Genomic DNA, 18194 nt, shown 5'->3' on the forward strand with positions numbered 1-18194 from the left:
CTTCCAACTGTATTCTTCAATTTAGCTAGCTAATGTTTTCTTCAGCACTGGCTTTTAATTAATGATAATATCATTAATCACATAATTAGGGGCTCAACCCATCCTTATGAGACTTGGGTAACTAATAAGGACTGGTAACGCTTCAGTTTATTTTGCTGCATTTTATTGTCTAATTTAATGTGGTTGAAAAGAAGCAAGCATGCTGGGAGCAGAATCTCCAAAACAGAACATTGTGCTGACAATATGCAACATCTTGCTATTTCTGGAGAGCTGAAGAATAGAATTATTTTATTTGCACTTGTTTTTATTTACATTGTTTTTCCACTGTCAGAACCTGGAGAAGAACTTGCTTGGATCTGGTCATGTCCATTTGACTCATTTTGTGCTCACAAACACAGTGGGAAAGGGTGATTTCTTAAAGCCAAAGACTGTTTTATCACAATAGGTCAGGTAAATGTCCTTTAAATAGAACATAGGGAGTTCTTTCTTAAGAGAATAACTCCTGCAAGGGGCTGAAATCTTGCTATTGGGCTGCTTCAAATCCTGTTGATGCCATAATGCATGGCAAAGAGCACATTACATTAAGAATACATGTGACTGACTGAATCATGTGAAATGGTTTCTGCTTTTACTGGATTAACGTTAGAGACTTGGGTCTAATGCCGGGGGTTGGAGAAAGACTGATTAATTTTCCACGTCATTCTTTTCTGTTCACTTCTGACATTTTGCTGCCAAAGTCCACCTTTACTGTTCAACTGTTCCTAATTTCAGTGGTTATCAGCATCGTACCCTCTGGAAAGAGGGCAGGTCTTTTCTTTAGAGACACTTTAGGCCAAGGAGATCCTTTTGTAAGCATCCTGGGCATGGATAAGGCCTTGCATAGTGAACTGCATGAGGTTTTTTATTCCTGAAGAAGCAAGGGTAAAAGATGGTGGTAAGAAGTCCAGCATTTGAAGTCCATTCTCTATCACAGATCTCCACTGACAATTGGAACGGGTTGTACTCTAAAACAATAGAAATAACCTGTGGCTGTAGCAGAGAGTAGATCTAGTAGATCATTTCCAGTTTCTTCCATAAAGAAGTTTCCATATTACTCACAAATACACATTGCTTTCTAGAATCATTTTTTGTTGCATGTCATGAAGCTCTTGATCTGCATCCACCTGAGCCGGGCAGCATTAGATCAATTCCCTCCAGTCCTTTCTCATCTTTGGATTTTACCTTTTCACTGCTGTCATTATTTACCATCTCCTCTGCCCAAAACCTCATTGTTACTTGGTTTGCAGCCAGCTTTTTTGATTGCAGATCTTGCAATAATTACTGGTTTGGGTATTTTTGTTGAGGACACGATGAGACTGTTGGTGTTGTTTTGTTGTTGTTCTTTTTCTTCCAGAAAATGAAGCTTTAGTTTTTGTTACTGAAGAAAACTGAAAGTTGCCTGAAGGATGCAAACTAGAAGGCAAACATTTAGAATATACAGAGTGCTTTTATAAACTCATCAGTTTTCAAGCTGGTTTCAGTCTAACTGAAAAGTTTTGCGCTCTTGGTTTAAGCAGTACAGCACAAACAATATCAATTTCAGACACATCTTGCATCCACAACCCTTTCATCATTGACCTCATGGAAATGCTTCTGTTTCTCCTACAAGTCTCCATGTAACATTATCCTGGCTAGTTTAATATCCTAGTCTGTGCTGTGTTGTGTGCTGCACCAGTTTTGTTTTCATCTTGCATTTTATTTTCTTTACTTCCACATGGTGAAGCTGAAATACTGCAGCCCTCTGATCCTGCTTTAATGTTTTCCCCTGATTTTCAGTTGTGCTTAGATCAGCATTTACTCATCTCTGCTGCCCTTGTCTTTTCCCCTTGTTCTCTATAACACGATCAAATTTTGTTTGCACAGGATTTTTATGGACTTCTGCATTCACTGGTTATGGGCCGGCTTGTCTGTTGAAATTCCCCCCCATCAATTGTGCACTTTGACATCTCCTGCTAACTGCTGTTCTTTAGCATCCATTTCTATCGCTGCCCTCCATTTTCCAGGAAGAACTTCTGATTAGGCAATAAATGCTGGGCTATCCATCATCATTTGCCTATAAGATGCTCGTCAGCCAATCAGGCACAGATCACTCTTAATTGATTGAAGCGAGCCACGGATAAAATAGCTAAAGGCCCTGATTTCCATTGACATCTGTGATCCTGTCTGATGTGATAAAAGTAAGGCAGGGCTGTTCTAAATGCCATGTAGTACAGCACAGCATGGCTGCTTAAAGACCTGCAGAACTCAGGTGGTTTCAGAGAAGTCATGTCAGTCAGCTTTTGTTTGATTTCAGCTTTTATTTTCATTTATTTACACTATCACCCATTATGTGTAGTGTGTTTGCTAAACAATGAAGAATAATGGTCCTGTCCCGTGTAGCTGACAGCAAAAGGGCTGACAAAGGGAAAGAATGCAATAAAAGTGGTGTTTTATGTCTGAATCATGCTTCCCAGCCAGCTGTGCTGATTTAAAAAATAAAAGGCTGGTTTTATGAGGAGGCTGGGAAATGGTAACAATAATTACCTTTGTGAAGAAAAAAGATATGAAATATTTGGACCAGTGCTTTGAATAAAGATGACTTGTTGCTGACAGCACAGGGAAGGGAGTCCTGGGGGGGCGTTTAGATTTGCTTGATGCAGACCTGTGTCCAGTACCTCTGTGTAGCAGATACTTGTATTTGAGAAGATACTGAGACAGCAGAACTTAGGGCACAGAATGATCTGATGAGCAGGCAAATGGCAGATGCTGAGTGTGAGATGAGAACTGCTAAGGTTGGGGTGCAGTTATGGGCCAGGGACAGTTGGTGAAGCAGGGGAGGAAGTGGTTGGAGGTATTTTTCTGGCAAGTGACCAAGTAATTCCATATCCGTGTGATGCAGAGGAATCAGAAGAAGGTCCCAGAAGTGTTCCAGGATGATGCAGATGTGGCACCAAGTGATGTGGTCATTTGACATGGTAGGGATGGGTTGATGGTTGGACTAGATGGCCTTAATGGTCTTTTCCAGCCTTGATTCTGCGCTTCATCCACCCACTGTGACTTTGAGATTAGCTTCGTTCCACTTAGATGCAACGACGGAGTCCTGCTGATTTCATGGGAACCTTAGAAATCAAAGAAAACTTGCTGTGGCAACCAGCAAATTCAATAAAAGCATCGATTTCCCCAGCTGGCCAATTAAAGAGCATAAATGAGGGGTAGCTGATTTCTGTCTCTGAATTAATGTAACAAATGATCATTGATTTAAGTGAGAGGGAACTATACTCCAAAGAAAAGGGTCTTCCCTAGTAAAACATCCTCCACCCTGAGCGTCTCCAGTGTGTCTGGGTAATGAAACCGCTTTCACAGATAACTGGTTCACTACTGGCCACGTGTCATCCCATTTTGCCAAGAGCAGGAAGCACATCTCAGTGCCCCAGCACCTAAACTGTGGACTGGCTGGTGTGTATGGGTTGCCTGTGGAGGCGGGTGCAGTGGGTGTACAGCAGTGATGGCACAGAGGTAGGGTTGCATCTGCTGCTCCTTGCTAGGGATGGTAACCCTTATGCAAAGGCAGGGCAGGCTGTAACATTTTAACAGCTCAGTTGCTTGCGTCAGTACACCAATGTCAGGGCACTGACCTGGGGAACGTCTCATTTTTGCATTGATCCGTCGGCTTTGACGTAGAACAGGCTCACCTCAGTAACAGATGTGACATCTGACACATGCTGACCTGCCAGAGATGCCAGCTCTTCTCGTCACCTTGCAATAATGGTTCAGTGCTTTTGTGCTTGATGAGTTCTGTGCTGTTGTTTTTTTCCTGGTAGCCCCCACCTGTAGTAGAAATGTTCAGAGAGGCCTCAGCGGACACGATGTTTTTTTCTACTGTTCATCACAGGGACAGAACTTTGCAACAGGTGTGATATGTGTTGGGGAAATGCACCATTTTCAGGCAGCTGAGCTTTAACAGAACAGGATGCTCAATTCCAAGGGGGAGAGGGATGTTTTCATCAGTCCCAGGGATGAAAGCTAAGCTGCTTTACAATGCAGTCTGATAGAAAGTGGCTGTTAGGAAAAAAAATGTCTTTAAAAGTCAGGTGTGGATTTGCATTCTGAACTGACAGTTGCACAAGCTGGTAAATCATACATAATGAATACCTTATTAGCTTAATTTTGTCTGTTTGGGGTCACTGTGAACAGCCCATTAGAAAACAGCAGTTTTCTCCAAGGATGCCAAATAGTTGGTTGTTATTATTTCTGCAAATAATACTGAACCTGTAACTCGTTTGAGAGCAGCTTATTAAGCTATTCAGAGGTCAAAATCAGAGCATTAACTGGGTAGGTAGCTGCTTAGATTGCTTCTCTCCCTTCATCATGGCAGTGCAACTTCTAGAATCAACTTTCTTGTGTGCAGAGGGCAGAGGGATGACCACAGGCTCAGTTTCCCTACCCCAAACCAGCTGAATACTGTGATCTCTCTGCATTGTGTGGTCTTTCTGATGCCAGTGTCTGTACACTTCACATTTTCCAGCCTCTTATCTATTTTTCTAATCACTAGGGCTATGTAGAGATCTTTTGTTTGAAGAGAAGATGGTATTCCCAATTATATTCCAGTACTAGGAACGTGAGGGGGAAAATGAAACACCTGAGAGCACCAAACCACAAATGTTCCTTTGTAATAAAGCACAGGTTTGCTCCCAGTAAACTGTCAGAGCTCCTGCTGGAAGTGCAGCGTACTTGCTGAAAAGCACCATGTGAAGCAGCAAAAAGACTTGTTTAAAAATTCAGGTATGTATTTATGGGCTTAGAACTTTTCCCCCAGAAGCAGCATAGCTCCAGTCTTGTAAGTGCAGGTAGTTGTCACAGAAGCTTTCTGTTTCATGGCTAGAAGTACCAGAGGCAACAGTGGTATTTTCAAGAGAGCTTTGATGCTGGATGTTCAAAAGCACGATTTCTATTCTACTCCAAAAACTGCCCCCCCCCCCCAAAAAAACCCTCCTTTGACCTCTTCCAGGTATGAAACAGTTTAACGCAGGCTTCAATGCACTTCTTAAGATTTTCTCCTGTTCTCCCCCCATGCATCTTGCCAAAGAGACAGCTGAAATGTTACCGGCGGTGCTTTGTACTGCAGATGGATTCTGATTATTCATAAGATGGTCAGTGAGAATGGGACCGTTTCATGTCTTGTCAAAGCAGCACAAGTAGGAAGCTGCTTTTATGAGACTTACTGCTGCCTTCTCTGTCATCTCTTTCATGTGCCTGAGCAGGACTGAGGTGACACTCTGCTTCATAAAGAGCCGCAGCAGCGTGCGAGGCAGCTCAGGAAGCAGTTTACAAACAGCAAAGAGAAAGCTCAGAGAATGGAAATGTTTTAAGCTGAATTTCTGCTACTTTCCAAGTGATCATTCCAGTATGAGTACATTAAATTCTCATATTACTCAACAGTCAGGGCTATTTAGCAATAAAGACCTCTGGCACTGAAAGAGACTCAAAACAAATCTTTCCAGCCAGCAATAAAACGCAAGGAGTGTCATGCTGGAGATCACTGGGTCGCGTAGCTTGTTAAGGCAAGGGGCTAGAGGCTTATTTATGCAATTGCTGCAAGTGATCTTGTCTTATGACACACTCACTGCAATAGATAACTGCCTTGGAGTTTAAAAAAAATTAAATATAGTCCTGCGAATACAGTTCTGAAGCCACAGTAAATTAAATTGTGCACATACACACACACAGAGCATTGGGGCTTATTGAAACTCGTTCCAGGCTGCATTTGGAATTGGTTTTATAGCTCTTGATTGTTCTCTCTGGAAAAAAAAAATAACTGCAAGTGGTGCTTGTTGTGTGTCCTGGAGAATGAGGGAAAAAAAGACTCAAAGCCAATGTGTGCAGCAACATCTTGTCTGGAAGTCCCCAGCTTCCAGTACAGGGCAAAGGAAGAAAGCAGCGTGTGCTTTTCACCTTTTGTTATGTAAAATGAAGGTGCCTGACTGCGCAGCTTTCCAGAGATTTGAATAATTAAGTAGTTCTAGCTAATGATTATATTAAAGTTTGATTTCTTCAGTGCTTTGCACCGCATCCACTGCATGCAAAGTGCCTCCTGGCCACCAAGAGGAGGCCCAGTCCTTCAAGGATACCGTCACAGGGCTTTCTACCCATGTGTGGGTCACTGAAGCCTTCTGCCAAAAGAAAAGAGCTGGTTACCAAGTGAGGCTGAAGGCCCCCGGAGTCCTTAATTTTCTACAGGGCGTTTTCTAAGATGGTCAAAACATGTCAGCCATTTGTACCACTTCTAATGCTGAAAGTGTCATTAGAATGTGAGACTGAGTGAGTCTCAGTAGATTCCAGTGGTACAAAAAACACAGCATTTTACATTAACAAAGCCCCAGGGCTCTTGCCTGGCTCAAAATGATATATCCTTTGTCAACCTTTGTGCCCAAAGCAATATCAAAATAGTAATGCAGCACAGAATTGCTTACGGTATTTTATTCCACGACTAGCTTTTTTCCTAACTGTTTTTTTGTGGAAATGCAGGAGGCAATGCACTGGTTCTAGCTGGGAGGAAGACATGTTAGCTGGGTTTGTCATGTTAACCAGTGTCAAGATAACACTGAGTCCTCAATATCGCTGTTCTTCTGCTGGGAGGAGAATTGCTATTACATGTTTTGTTGTTTGTGCACTCTAGGTTTCTTCATACATGTTAAACAGCCTGTGCTGGTGAGAACGTTAATGCCTTGCTATATCATCTGGCTGATGCTGGATATTATCTACACATTTGTGCTCTAGTTTAACTTCTAGGAAGAATTTATATCCCAGATAAATACTACGATCCCATTTCCCCTCAGAAGTCTTTACTGCCATCTCTGAACTACTAACACAATACAAACTGAAGTTCTTTTGACCATTTCAAGTGAAATGCACATATATGTGTATATGGTAGTCTGCCCTGAAACTTGTTTTGGAAAAGAAGGCATCAGCTGGCTCCTTTAAGAGGGTTACACAGATTGGTATCTACAGAGTGGCTCTTCTGTGGTATTTTTCCTCAAGCAGACATCTGGTCCTACTTCTGTCTTCTTGTAAGGCAATGAATGTTGTTTCCAGCGCATCATCAAATGTTTTGTTATTAAGTAATTAGAGAGTGGTTTTTATAAGCATTCTGACTGCAGAGAGTTGTTATTATTATTATTATTACTATTACTACCTTCTGGCAATGGAGAGGAAGACAGTGATCCTCCCTTGATGTCTGTTGAAACAATGTGAAGAAAATGGGCAGACCTTTGGATTCTAAATAATGCTTCTATCCATAAATAAAGCTCCTGAATCCATAAATTCAGGGCTTTTTCTAGTCAGACCATCTTCCTGCCAAAAGCCATTCATCTTTATGCACAGGCACAGTGTCTGCCCTGTGCTCCTCTCCCAGCACTGGTCCAGCTGCGTTTTGTGGCTGTATATTTCTCATAGAACACCCTTCTTGTGGTTGTAATGGCACCCAAAAGGACACACATCTGCTGGGTTTTCTGATCTGTTTAAATATTTTCCAGCCATAATTTTTATCTGTGTGACGAGGAGAAAAATGTAAGAAGCAACAAAGTCATTTATTTGGGATTTCCAAATGTCCAGACTGAAGATGACTGGAATTCTGGCCCAGTTTTGTAACTTGGTAGCTGCAGAACTCAGCACATCCCTTGGGGATGCCTTGGACTTGGAACAAAGAAACCCAGAATATGGTCATCAAAAAGCCTTGTTAATAGCCAGGGGCCTTTTGCTGTGCCCTTAGTGCAACTGCACAGCAGTATTTGTTCCATATCTAAGGAAGCTTCCACATGACAGCACAGTCACAATATCTATTCTTGTCTTTAGCTTTCTTCCATTTCTGTTTGAAAAATAGAGCTCTAGCATATGGATGGATAAATCTAGCAGTGACAACTATCTGAGGCACAACCTATCATGGGATCTTGCCCGTTTGGTCACCCAGGGGTGGGTGTGCTGTAGCTCAGGAGCTTCATGTGTAACATAGGCAACTCCCAAGATAAGGTCGTGGCGCAACCCCTGGTGAGGGTGTGCTGGTGGCAGGCAGGCTCCTGGCTAATTGCAAATTCTAGGTTTCCAGTTGAGGCCCAGGTATGTGGCAGCACATCCTACGGCAACTCCCAGGGAGCTGCTGTGTTTCCCAGCACGTGTACCACACCTGGCTGCCCAATGTGCATGCTGTGTGTAGAGACCTAGAAATACGAGACAAAATCTCAGCACATGCCTTATCTTAAGTTCTCATGTGCACAGTGGTGCCTTCAGCTTGGAGAATCAGACCAGAGTTCTTTGTGAAGGACTTCACTGTTTGCTCTTATGCGGGATGCTGGGGTGCTAGTCATTAGGGAAAGGAGGGCTGAACACTCTCACAGGCTGGCTGTGAAGCCTCAGGATGAGCCACATTCCTTCTCCCATTCAATGAAGATTGCCTATTTCCATCATATGAGTCAGAGGATCAACCTCACTTTGACAGGACACCTGTCATGTATAAGTAACCTGGAGAGGTTATCTAACCTTTGCTTTGCTAGAGCTGTCAAAACCACAGTCTGAAGGGAAGCAAGCCCCGCATTGCTTCTATCCATACTCCTCCATCACTGCAGTACTTGTGTGAGATTATTTCAACACATATTTTTCTTCCACAGCAAGCAAGTTCCCAGCTATAGGAGGCTGACAGGCCTTGTGTAACTAGTCATTACTCATCAGCACTCCCAGTACTCATTTGGATCTCAGGGTGTGGTCCTAATTAGCTGATTTTGTAACAACACCCCAGTGACTTGGTGAGGGATAGACATCCTAGAAACCTATTAAATAGGAGTATAGTGACTGCTTGTCCTTGGAATACTCTTTTGGATTGCTGTTTGCTTCTAGAAATTGAGCCTTTGGGATTTTTTGTCCATCCAACTCGAATAGCTTCTGAATCTGTTGAATAAATTCAGCTAGGTTATGCTGGTGGATAAGTGCAACAGAAATGATCAGCCCTGTAGAGATAAAACAAGTCTCAAGGCTTCTACCAGAAAGGCATAAGTGTGGGCAAGGACTGCATAGTATTTGAGATCAGATTCAGTCAGACACGTATAACCAAGACTATACTGTTTGGAACTAAACAAGGCTTTTCTTTGCTTGTTTTTATAACATTGGAGCAGGTGTTTAAACTTGTTGGCTGCCTTTTGAATAGTTCAATAAAATCAAGTGCAGGTTCAGGTTTGCTTTATCTCCGTTTGGGTGTGAATCGATCACCTTTGATTTGGAATAACTAACCTTAGTCAAACCATTAAATACTTTCTGAAGGTCATCTGTCTCTATACAAGCATACTTGCTAGTTGCTAGAGATTGGATAAGTCACACAGCACTAGTAATGTCTGCTCTGTTGATACTGGCATCACTTTCTGTGTTGCGTTATCTATCAGGAAATATACTCTTAGTGTTATCTCTTTCCAGTGTTTTAAGACAACTGGCTGTGAAGCTAGCCCAGCATTTCTTATGGAAGAAAGAAAAAGCCTTTTTGTAATTCACATGATTGAGGGTTTAGCTTCCCATCATGTGCAGACAACCACAGTTAATTTTTAACTTCATCCAATTTGCATCTTTCAGAAAATGACTGTTTTCATTGCATACAGAACAGCATGGCCGTGGTACAGCTGTTGTCATAAGCACATCTTGCTGCTTCTGTTTCCTTAACATTCCAGACTGTCCTTAGAAATTTTGATTCGGAAGCTTTTTTCTTTTTTCCCTTTCACATCTTTGATGCTTTCATTTCGGTAGCTTGGTTGTCCCCAGCCGCAGAAATACCCGTTGTTCTTTGCAAAAGTCAAATCCATTGTTCATAGTGGCCGGGCTTTGACCTTGCTATGTGTCTTTCCTTAAGTTCTGTGGGCTCTAATTAGTCCATCTGTCAGCTGTCCAGGTTCATGTGACAGGACATAAGCATCGCCACGCAGATTGGAAGCTGGCTGAGTGCTTGAAAATGATAAATGGGAAATGTCAGAGGATTTGGATGCTGGTAACTGTCTAATGCCTTATTGTAAGCCTTGGCATCAGATCAGATCTGAACACTGTTAATAATCAGGAAGAAAGGTTAAAGGACATACTAATGAAACTGGCAGTGATAACATCTGCTTCCTCTTACAAAGCAAGGCTCTTGAGCAAAGTTTGCCATGTGTTATATCAGCTAATGCCCACTTGGAAGCCTTGAGATCCTGTGGGTTTCATTGAAAGTTAGACCCTGGCTCAAGATTTTGAAGAAGGGACTTATGCAAGCAGGTGTTCACATACCTGTCTGAGCACAGTGGTGGCCAAACTAGTGGGCTTGTGTGTGTACTCTGAAGAGCTGTTAACTGATGGGCCTGTCTGATGAGCAACAGGGATTCATGGTCTGCTGGCAAGGTTTTACTACAGCAGGGAGACACTAATGAGCTTATTGTGGCTGTCAAGATCTATAAGCATAACTGCTTTTCCTTATCTGTTACTTGTAGCTCCAACTTTTTTCTTTAAATCCTGATTCAGCATTGTGCATGAATGGTATCATGGGAGTTTGTAGCTGGTTGTAAAGTGGGTAGCCTGGCAAGGTAGATGCATGTAGGAACCTCACAAATAAAGGGTTCAGCTGCTGGGTGTGGTAAGATGTGATTCATGGAACTGCAGCTTTGCTAAGAGCTGATGTAGATTAAAATGTCCTTAGGATCCAATGAATAGTGTAAAAGACTAGCTGGTGACACTGTATTCCCATCTGAACAGAGGCTTTAAAGCCAAAAGGTGCATTTCCCTACTGTTCCCTGAGTTTGTTCCCGCTGAACTTGTCATAATTGTCATGAGGGGTAAAAAAGTAATCATAAGCTCTTCTGAAAATCCTATGGCAAACATTTTAGTGTTGGGTGCCTCTAATTCACTTGCACAGAACTCATACATTTTCATTTTGGTGCTCAACTGCTCTGATTTCAGAATATCCCAAAACTCTCATTTCATTTGAGGTCTTATTCCTGCAAACAGGACTGCTCAGTAAAAATATATTGCTGATATTCAAGGACTGTGAGCCAAAATCAGCAACACAGTTCTCCACAGAGGCTGTGGATGTGGTCCTCTCTAACCCCTTATATTTCCAAGCTCAAACACATTGAAAATGAGAAGCAAAAATGTCAGTGGGGAGATTCTGGAGGTGTCTTTGCTGGTGGCAGAGCAGTAGTGAGGTAACGCCATGTCACCTGTAGTTCCCATTAAGTATTGTTGCCTATAGACACTCTGAGGTCCCTTATTTCTTTTCAGAAGTACTCAGTGATAATCTGTCTAAAAACTCTGCCATTTTCATGTGCTTGACATCAGGCACTCAGGAAATAGGGAGGAACTTACATGGCTCCTACCATGCCTTTGGAAGGAATCTGTAGTGGCCAAGAGAGCAGGTGCAGTCATGCACAGGGAATGCCGTGGGCTGCTTGACAAAAGCCTTTTTTATAGTTTTTGCAAGTGGCACACTAATATCATAAGACTCTTCCGCCTTTCCTGCATCATCCAACACTGTTCAGTGTTGCCTAATGTAGTCAAGACCTTAGGCAACTGCTGTATGATGTGTGAAGAAGCCAATGTTTTAATTTAGCTGTGGACTTTAACTTTTGCATTTGTCTGTGCAGACAAATGTGATGTTCTTTGATTTTTTGTTTCCTACTCATTCAGGTTTCAGAGTATCCAAAAGCTTGGACTTAATCTGGAGATCTATTTTTTGGTAGAGAACTACCCTATGAAACAGCAGCTACCCAGCTGAAAATTGGTAGTATACACTGCATGAAGGCTTTTCTTCCCCTTTTCTGCTTCTATAACCATTTTGGTAGAAAGGGTGGCATCATTCTGTAGCATTTTGCTAGTAGATGCCATCTTAGCAAAGCGTGCTAGCAGGCCATATAACTTGTGTTTATCTTTGAGCAGATAGGTCTGCTCAGCACTGGTCTGTTAGTGCCTTGTGAGCTGCAGGTAAGACTGGGGGGGCTGCAGGCTGCTCTTACAGCACTCTGGCTGGCTTGGCCTGGCTTGATTTGTTGACAAGAAATCACAGCTGAAGTCCACACATGGCATCCCTGCGACTCCTTTGCAGATGGAGTCCAACATTTGGTCAATATTAACTTACACAAACCATGAGGAATGCCCCGCTGCTGCAGTTCAGTAACTAAAGACACTGCAGACTATGCAAGAGGAAAGTACCAGAGTCCTGCCTCTTTGATGAGTCATAGCATTGCCCCACTGCTCCCCTTGCAGATCTTCTTTAGTTCATTCTGCTTTGCATGTATTTTGTGGCATGGCAGTTCATCTAGTTATGCTGCTTCTCTCACTGCTGGAGTGATCGTTCCTCCTCCAGGCCCCTGAGGGTACCTAATCACTGTTCATCTGCGTGTCTATGGAAGTCTCTGTGGTTTAGTTGTAGCATGCACAGTCATTGCAAGATTACTGTTTTGCTCCTGTTTGTTTGTTTGTTTTTTTCCCCCCTCATAACCAACAGATTTTTTTCTTTTTTCAGCACTGGCTTCAATGGGGTAAATATTCTGCCCTGGCAGATTTGCTCCAACTACCCCTGTGTTAGTCTTGCAGACCGTCAGTCACTGACTCCATTCTCTTCCCAGTTCTGTCTTGCGCCACTTCCCTAAGCTTTCATTTCTCAATAGAGCTAACTTGGCACACCTGGGAAGTATCATTGCATCCATATTCGCTGAAGTAAAAGCTCCTCTGCTTGAAAGGACTTCTCAAATAAAGGACTCAGGGTCTGTGAGTTCTTGGTGTAAAGCAAGAAACTTTTTGCCCTGCTCTCTGTGCCCTTTGTGTGACATCGTGGTGGGCCATGGCCACATGTGAGGTAATGAGCCATGCCCCTAAAGACTCACCTTGGATGAAATCAGAGCTTCCCTGAGGATTTCTACAGCTGCATGCTCACAGAAGCAGGTTCTGCTTTTCTTCCCCCTGCTCTGAACCAGCAATTCACCCCTCTGCCCAGAAGAGATGAACTACAGTTCTTCAACAAGAGAAATAACATACCAGAAAGTCTATTGGTTAAAGAAAGAATTTACTTTTTCTCTCCTCTCTCTGCCTGTATGCACCTTAGCATTGTCACTGGGGCATCTGCCTGCTCTGGGCACTCAGTCCAGGGGTGGCCATGTAGTTGCACAGCATCCTGTGCCATCTGCAGGAGTCGATAAGTAAAGGAGTTAGAAAGCAAGAATGTATAAGGGATTAATGAAGTTCTCATCTTGCATTTTTGAGCTGGAACTGGATGGTGTTTGGGGAGATGAGTACAGGCGCTCTGAGAGCCAATTGACATTGAGTTATTCTGGTTTTACAGTGGTGAACTCGAACAAATTACCCTTTGGGTTCTTCCCAAGGGGAATGTTTGTTGTCTCGGTTCACAAAGGAGCTAAGGATGCGCATTTGCTTGGGAATATTATTATCCAAATCACAATGTTCTTTTGAAATAGTTTTTTGACTGAATACCAAAAAGAAGCAATCAAATGCTCGCCTCAAAAGACCTTGGCAAAGCAGCGAATGGTGAAATCATAAATTTCTTCTCTCCTGCTCCCTTAGAGCAAAATTATCTATTTTTGAAATTTTTTTTTCTGGCCTTGGAGAGGAAGTGAATCAAGTTTGCAAATGGTATTTGGATCAAATGAAATGAAATCAGCTGTGCCTTTTGCATGTAGCTAAACTAGGGCTGCGTCCTGAGGAGCAGTGCTTGTTCTTCACCCACAGACCTCTCTCTCCTAAGGGAGTTTGGTAGAAGAAACATCAGTGTAGAGCTGGGAGTTGAGATGTTCAGGTTTCATCACTATCGAAATTTCGCCAGGGAAGGCTTTAAAGTTCATTGAGCAGCACTTTCAGCCACCCTTAGATTAAAGTTGTTCTGCTTCAAGATGGTTCTGGCTGGCAGGGTTGCCTCTACAACATTTACCCCTGGGTGAAGTTTGGCAAGGATTCATTCAAGATGTTCCTCATTTTTGAGGCATAATGTTGGTTTGTGGCTAGAACAAATGGCACGTGGGAGAATCTATTTGGATCTCTTCTACAAAATATGCTGAGAGCAGCCAAGTGTTCTTCCACCGCTTGCCTAGATATTGAAGGACATGGGCAGCATGCTGCTTGGCTGGGGTTTTGTTCCATGTTAGGGCTTGATGTTATGTCCCTAGGCTGGATGCTGGGTGTTGAAATCTAACCTTTCAGGGTTTTGGTAGTGTTGCTGTGTTTGCTCAAATGTAGTTTCATTTATTGTTCTGTTCTAGTTTGCTGGGGAGGGTTAGATCTGGTTGTATCATGCCTTAAACAGCTGGAAGCAGACCATTATGCGGTGGGCAAGACTTGCATCCACTGGCAGGGTTCCACATTCCCCAAGTAGCATAGTAAGCTGAACAGCATTGGAGTACAGAAGATGGTTTTGTCCTCTGTCAGCCCATGTGACAGTGCTCAAAATGGGAATGAAAACCATGACAATAGATCAGGGTTATTGGAGCTCTTGTAATTGCGGCCTGGTGAGTCTCCTTGCCCTGCTTGCCAGTGCAAGAGCTTTCATAAGTGAGCAGGGATTCCTTCAGCACTGGAGAAGAGAAGCTGTTCCATACAGCATTGAAGAGAGTCACTGGCTTAAAGAAGTTTCTGTTTGTAAGGCTGGGAAAGCTCAACTTTCTTCCCATCTGGGCAAATCTGAGGAAACAGGCATAGAGCACACCTTTGGTCTCACAGGAAGTTTTATTGTGTTATAGAGATGGATAAATAACTAGATTCCTCAATAATTTGAGGAGGATCACTTTGCTCATTTGATCAATCTTAATATCTGGTCTAGAATATATCATACTTCTTGGAAAAATGTTTGTGCCCTAAAGGAGTCGAATCTAAGCTAAACTTAGAAGTGACCTCTAAATTTGACTACAAAACTGAAGGATGCAGATATTTTCATCACTGGTCAAAAAAAGTATTTTCCTATACTTTTTCATTGTTAGCTGATGGGGTGATTGAGTGTGCCTGGTCTTCTCCTGGGTGGGATAAGAAGCACTGCTGGATGACCAGAGCTCATCAGATAACTTCATATCAGTTACGGTCTGTGGTGCACTGGGCAGTCCTCTCTGCTGTCATTGCTCCCTCTGTACCTGCACTTTACTCTCTCCTTTCATATCCCGTTATTAGTTAAATCTCACTGCTAGCTCCTGAAAAAAAAAAAATCAACAATCAATTGAATAAAACTGTGCTCAGGCCTTGTGGCTGTGCTGAAATCTTTGTGGGGTCTGGTTCTGCAGTCTAGGTTTAATATGTTACACTGCATTCAGTCAGAATGCCAGTACTGATCTCTCTGGAAGGAAGATGTAGGAAGCTGGGTAATTAGATTTTCATTTATATGTGTTTCTCTTGTTTTAGCTTCTGTGTTGCTTGTTGTTTTTTAATTTCCCTGGGTGGGTAGGCTCGAGATCCTCACAAGTATTAAGAAATAATTCCAGTTCAGCGTTGCCAGGAAGATGCAAGCTGTAGCTGAGGGTACTTTATTCTTCCCAGCACTTGCTTGTGAACTCAGGGAAGCTGGAGAGGCCTGGCAAGCAGCCCAGCTCCTTAGTGCTGCTGACACCTGTCCAGCAGAAGCGGTGTGTGGGTAGGCAGGTAGTTTCATCACAGGGAGGAGGAGGCATGCATCACCTTTTGTTTAAGCAGAAGCATCTTTTTGGAATGCTATCCATTTTATCGGTTAGGGCTTGAAGAACGAGCAGCCAGGAGAGGCTGGATATTATAATTAATGCAAGTGGAGGCAGGCTGCTGCGTCTGCCTGCCTGCCTGGAGAAGAATAACCTGTTGAATTTGCTAGGAGTTACTGCTGTGAGGACAAAAGCTACGGTTACAGGGAGCACAGCAGCAACAAGTGGATGAGGTAGCTGCTTCAGAGCTATGCTGTGGGGAAGAGACAGGGGCCTGGATTTTGGACATTGGATATCCATTTGGGTTAGAGCCTCCACTTTTGCCTCCTAAGCCTGGGGAGGAGGAATACGCAGCCTGCTCGTTTTTGGTTGGGTCAGCCGAGGATGGCTGCGCTCTTCCAGCACTTGAGGATCCTGCTGTGGAAGAACTGGCTGAGTGTCAAGAGGCAGCCGGTGAGTGTGAAAGCAAAGCCAGAGAGGAGGGGGAGCTAGAAACCATACGAAATGCTCCAAGGAATGGAACACCGTCCCTATGAGGACAGGCTGATAGCGCTGGGGCTGTTCAGCATGGATAAACTCTGGGGGAGACTTGATAGTGGTCTTTCATCAACCCTCATCTGAAGGGGGGTTGTAAGAAAGAGCACGGACTCTTTAGCAGTGTCTGTTATGATAGGACAAGGGGAAATGGTTTCAAACTCAAGAAGAGGAAATTTAGATTGGATATAAGGAAGAAGTTTTTTACAATAAGGGTGGTGAGGCACTGGAACAGGTTGCCCAGAGAGGTGGTGGATGCCCCTTCCTTGGAGATTTTTAAGATCAGGCTGGATGGGGCTCTGAGCACATGATGGAGCTGTAGGTGTCCCTCTTCATTGCAGGGGAGTTGGACTGGATGAACTTTGAGGGTCCCTTACAAGTCAGTTGATTCCATGAAATGAAGAGCAAAAAGGGTTCTACACCAGAGGACAGTCATGGTATTAAAGTATAAATATTCTAGAAGCTGTCAATAGAGACAGAGAGGGAAGGAAAGGAATGACATGGAAGAGAAGATGGTCATTTTAAGCCCAAATGGTTGGATCTTGCACTGAGGGCTCAGGAGCCCAGAATGTTCCCATGGGCCAGTCCATGCAGACTAAACCATACACAGACTCATGGGCAGACCTGAATTAAGGATGCTTAAATACTCACCAGTGTGAACAGCCCCTGCTCCCTGCTTGAGGGCACTAGGGGTATCCTCTGTAGCCTTTTGTAACAGATGCCAAAGGAAAAGGACTCTGAGAGATGCAGATAGGGCAGATTTCCACTGCAGCCCAGTATGAGGCAAATCAAACATACCAGATGGTCTGTCTTTCCAAAAGATAGCACTGTCAATGGTGTCCAGAGAGCAATGTGAATTGTAGCATCATGGAGGCAAGTGGTCTTTTGGGTGGCATGGAATATCCATTCAAAACCTATTTTGGTAGTTCTGTCACAGTCTTTTTTCAGTACAACTGCACTGGAATTCATGGACTGGTGCTACAACCCATCCCCTCCATAGTAATCCAAATGTGATGACTTTTAAACTTCCTAGTTGAATGGAAAGCATTGGCATGCGCAGAATAGGCTGGCAATAAATGGCCATGGAGAGTGTGATTTAATGATGGAGTGAAAGACCTCATATCACTGCGTGCTGCTTCAAGGTCCACTGTGTGCCTGCCTTGTCCTGCCTCTCAGGTCGGGAACCTGATTTGGAGAGTCTTTCATCTGAGTCCCTGTGATCTTCCCCAGGAGCTGCAGACATGCTGTGTGCCTCTGAGCTAAGTCTGGGCCTGCTGCAAAGGATACTGGAGACTTTTTCTGAGATGCAGAAGAATATCAACAAATTATCTCCAGTTTCTCAAGAGCAGTTTTAAAAACGTTGTTAAAACCTGAAGGCTTGGGTCTCTTTCAGCTCCTGTGCCTTGAATAAATGCTAACCTAAACCTTGCACGTGCATCTGACTGTACAATCTCACTTGCTGCTCTTGGTTTCTTGTAGAGATGAAACATCAATTGGGTAGAATAGAAATGTCAATTCAAATATGTCCATTTTGGGGCAAGCATTCCATCCGATTCTCCTTCCTTTCCCTTTCTTGCCCTAAATTAGGAATCTTGCTTAGACTGGAGGGACTATGAGGATGTAAACTCAGAATTCTGCTCCCAAATGCATCCTGTTTTCCCTCTGCCTTCAGCTCCCTGCTTCTTTGTTTTTCACCTGTGTAATCTGACTGTGCCAATGGACTGGGCTTTCAGAAAGTTTTTGTTTTGTTCTGTTTTGGTTTTTATTCCTGTGCTTATTTTCTCTGTTTCTGATAACCCACAAATGCATTCCTGCTGCTGCAGTGATGTTCGCTGCCCTCCCCAGGGCTGACTGGCACGTCACAGGGCACTCTGACACGAGTCAGCTCCCATCCCTCTGCAGACTGAAGTGCTTTCCTATTGCTTTGTTTATCAGTCTCTCCAGGGCTAACAAATAACATTCGATCCCGCATTTTGCTTTATG

General features: G+C 43.4%; 1 protein-coding gene across 2 annotated transcripts in view; it reads left to right on the top strand.

Moving 5' to 3' along the window:
* Nucleotides 1–18194, top strand: part of ABCA12 (ATP binding cassette subfamily A member 12) — a 97312-nt gene that overhangs the window by 4825 nt on the left and 74293 nt on the right. The window contains exon 1 of one of the 2 annotated variants that reach the window (XM_032445977.2): nucleotides 15844–16130. The exons of the other annotated variant lie outside the window; for it this stretch is intronic. Coding sequence (XP_032301868.2) covers nucleotides 16062–16130 — 69 coding nt within the window. The 5' untranslated portion in view covers nucleotides 15844–16061. Of the gene's footprint in view, nucleotides 1–15843; nucleotides 16131–18194 lie in introns of those variants that run through there. 2 annotated transcript variants of the gene reach the window in all.

The sequence above is a fragment of the Coturnix japonica genome, chromosome 7 (assembly GCF_054131305.1).
Source record: "Coturnix japonica strain WE chromosome 7, WE-NBRP24, whole genome shotgun sequence".
Lineage (NCBI taxonomy): Eukaryota > Metazoa > Chordata > Aves > Galliformes > Phasianidae > Coturnix > Coturnix japonica.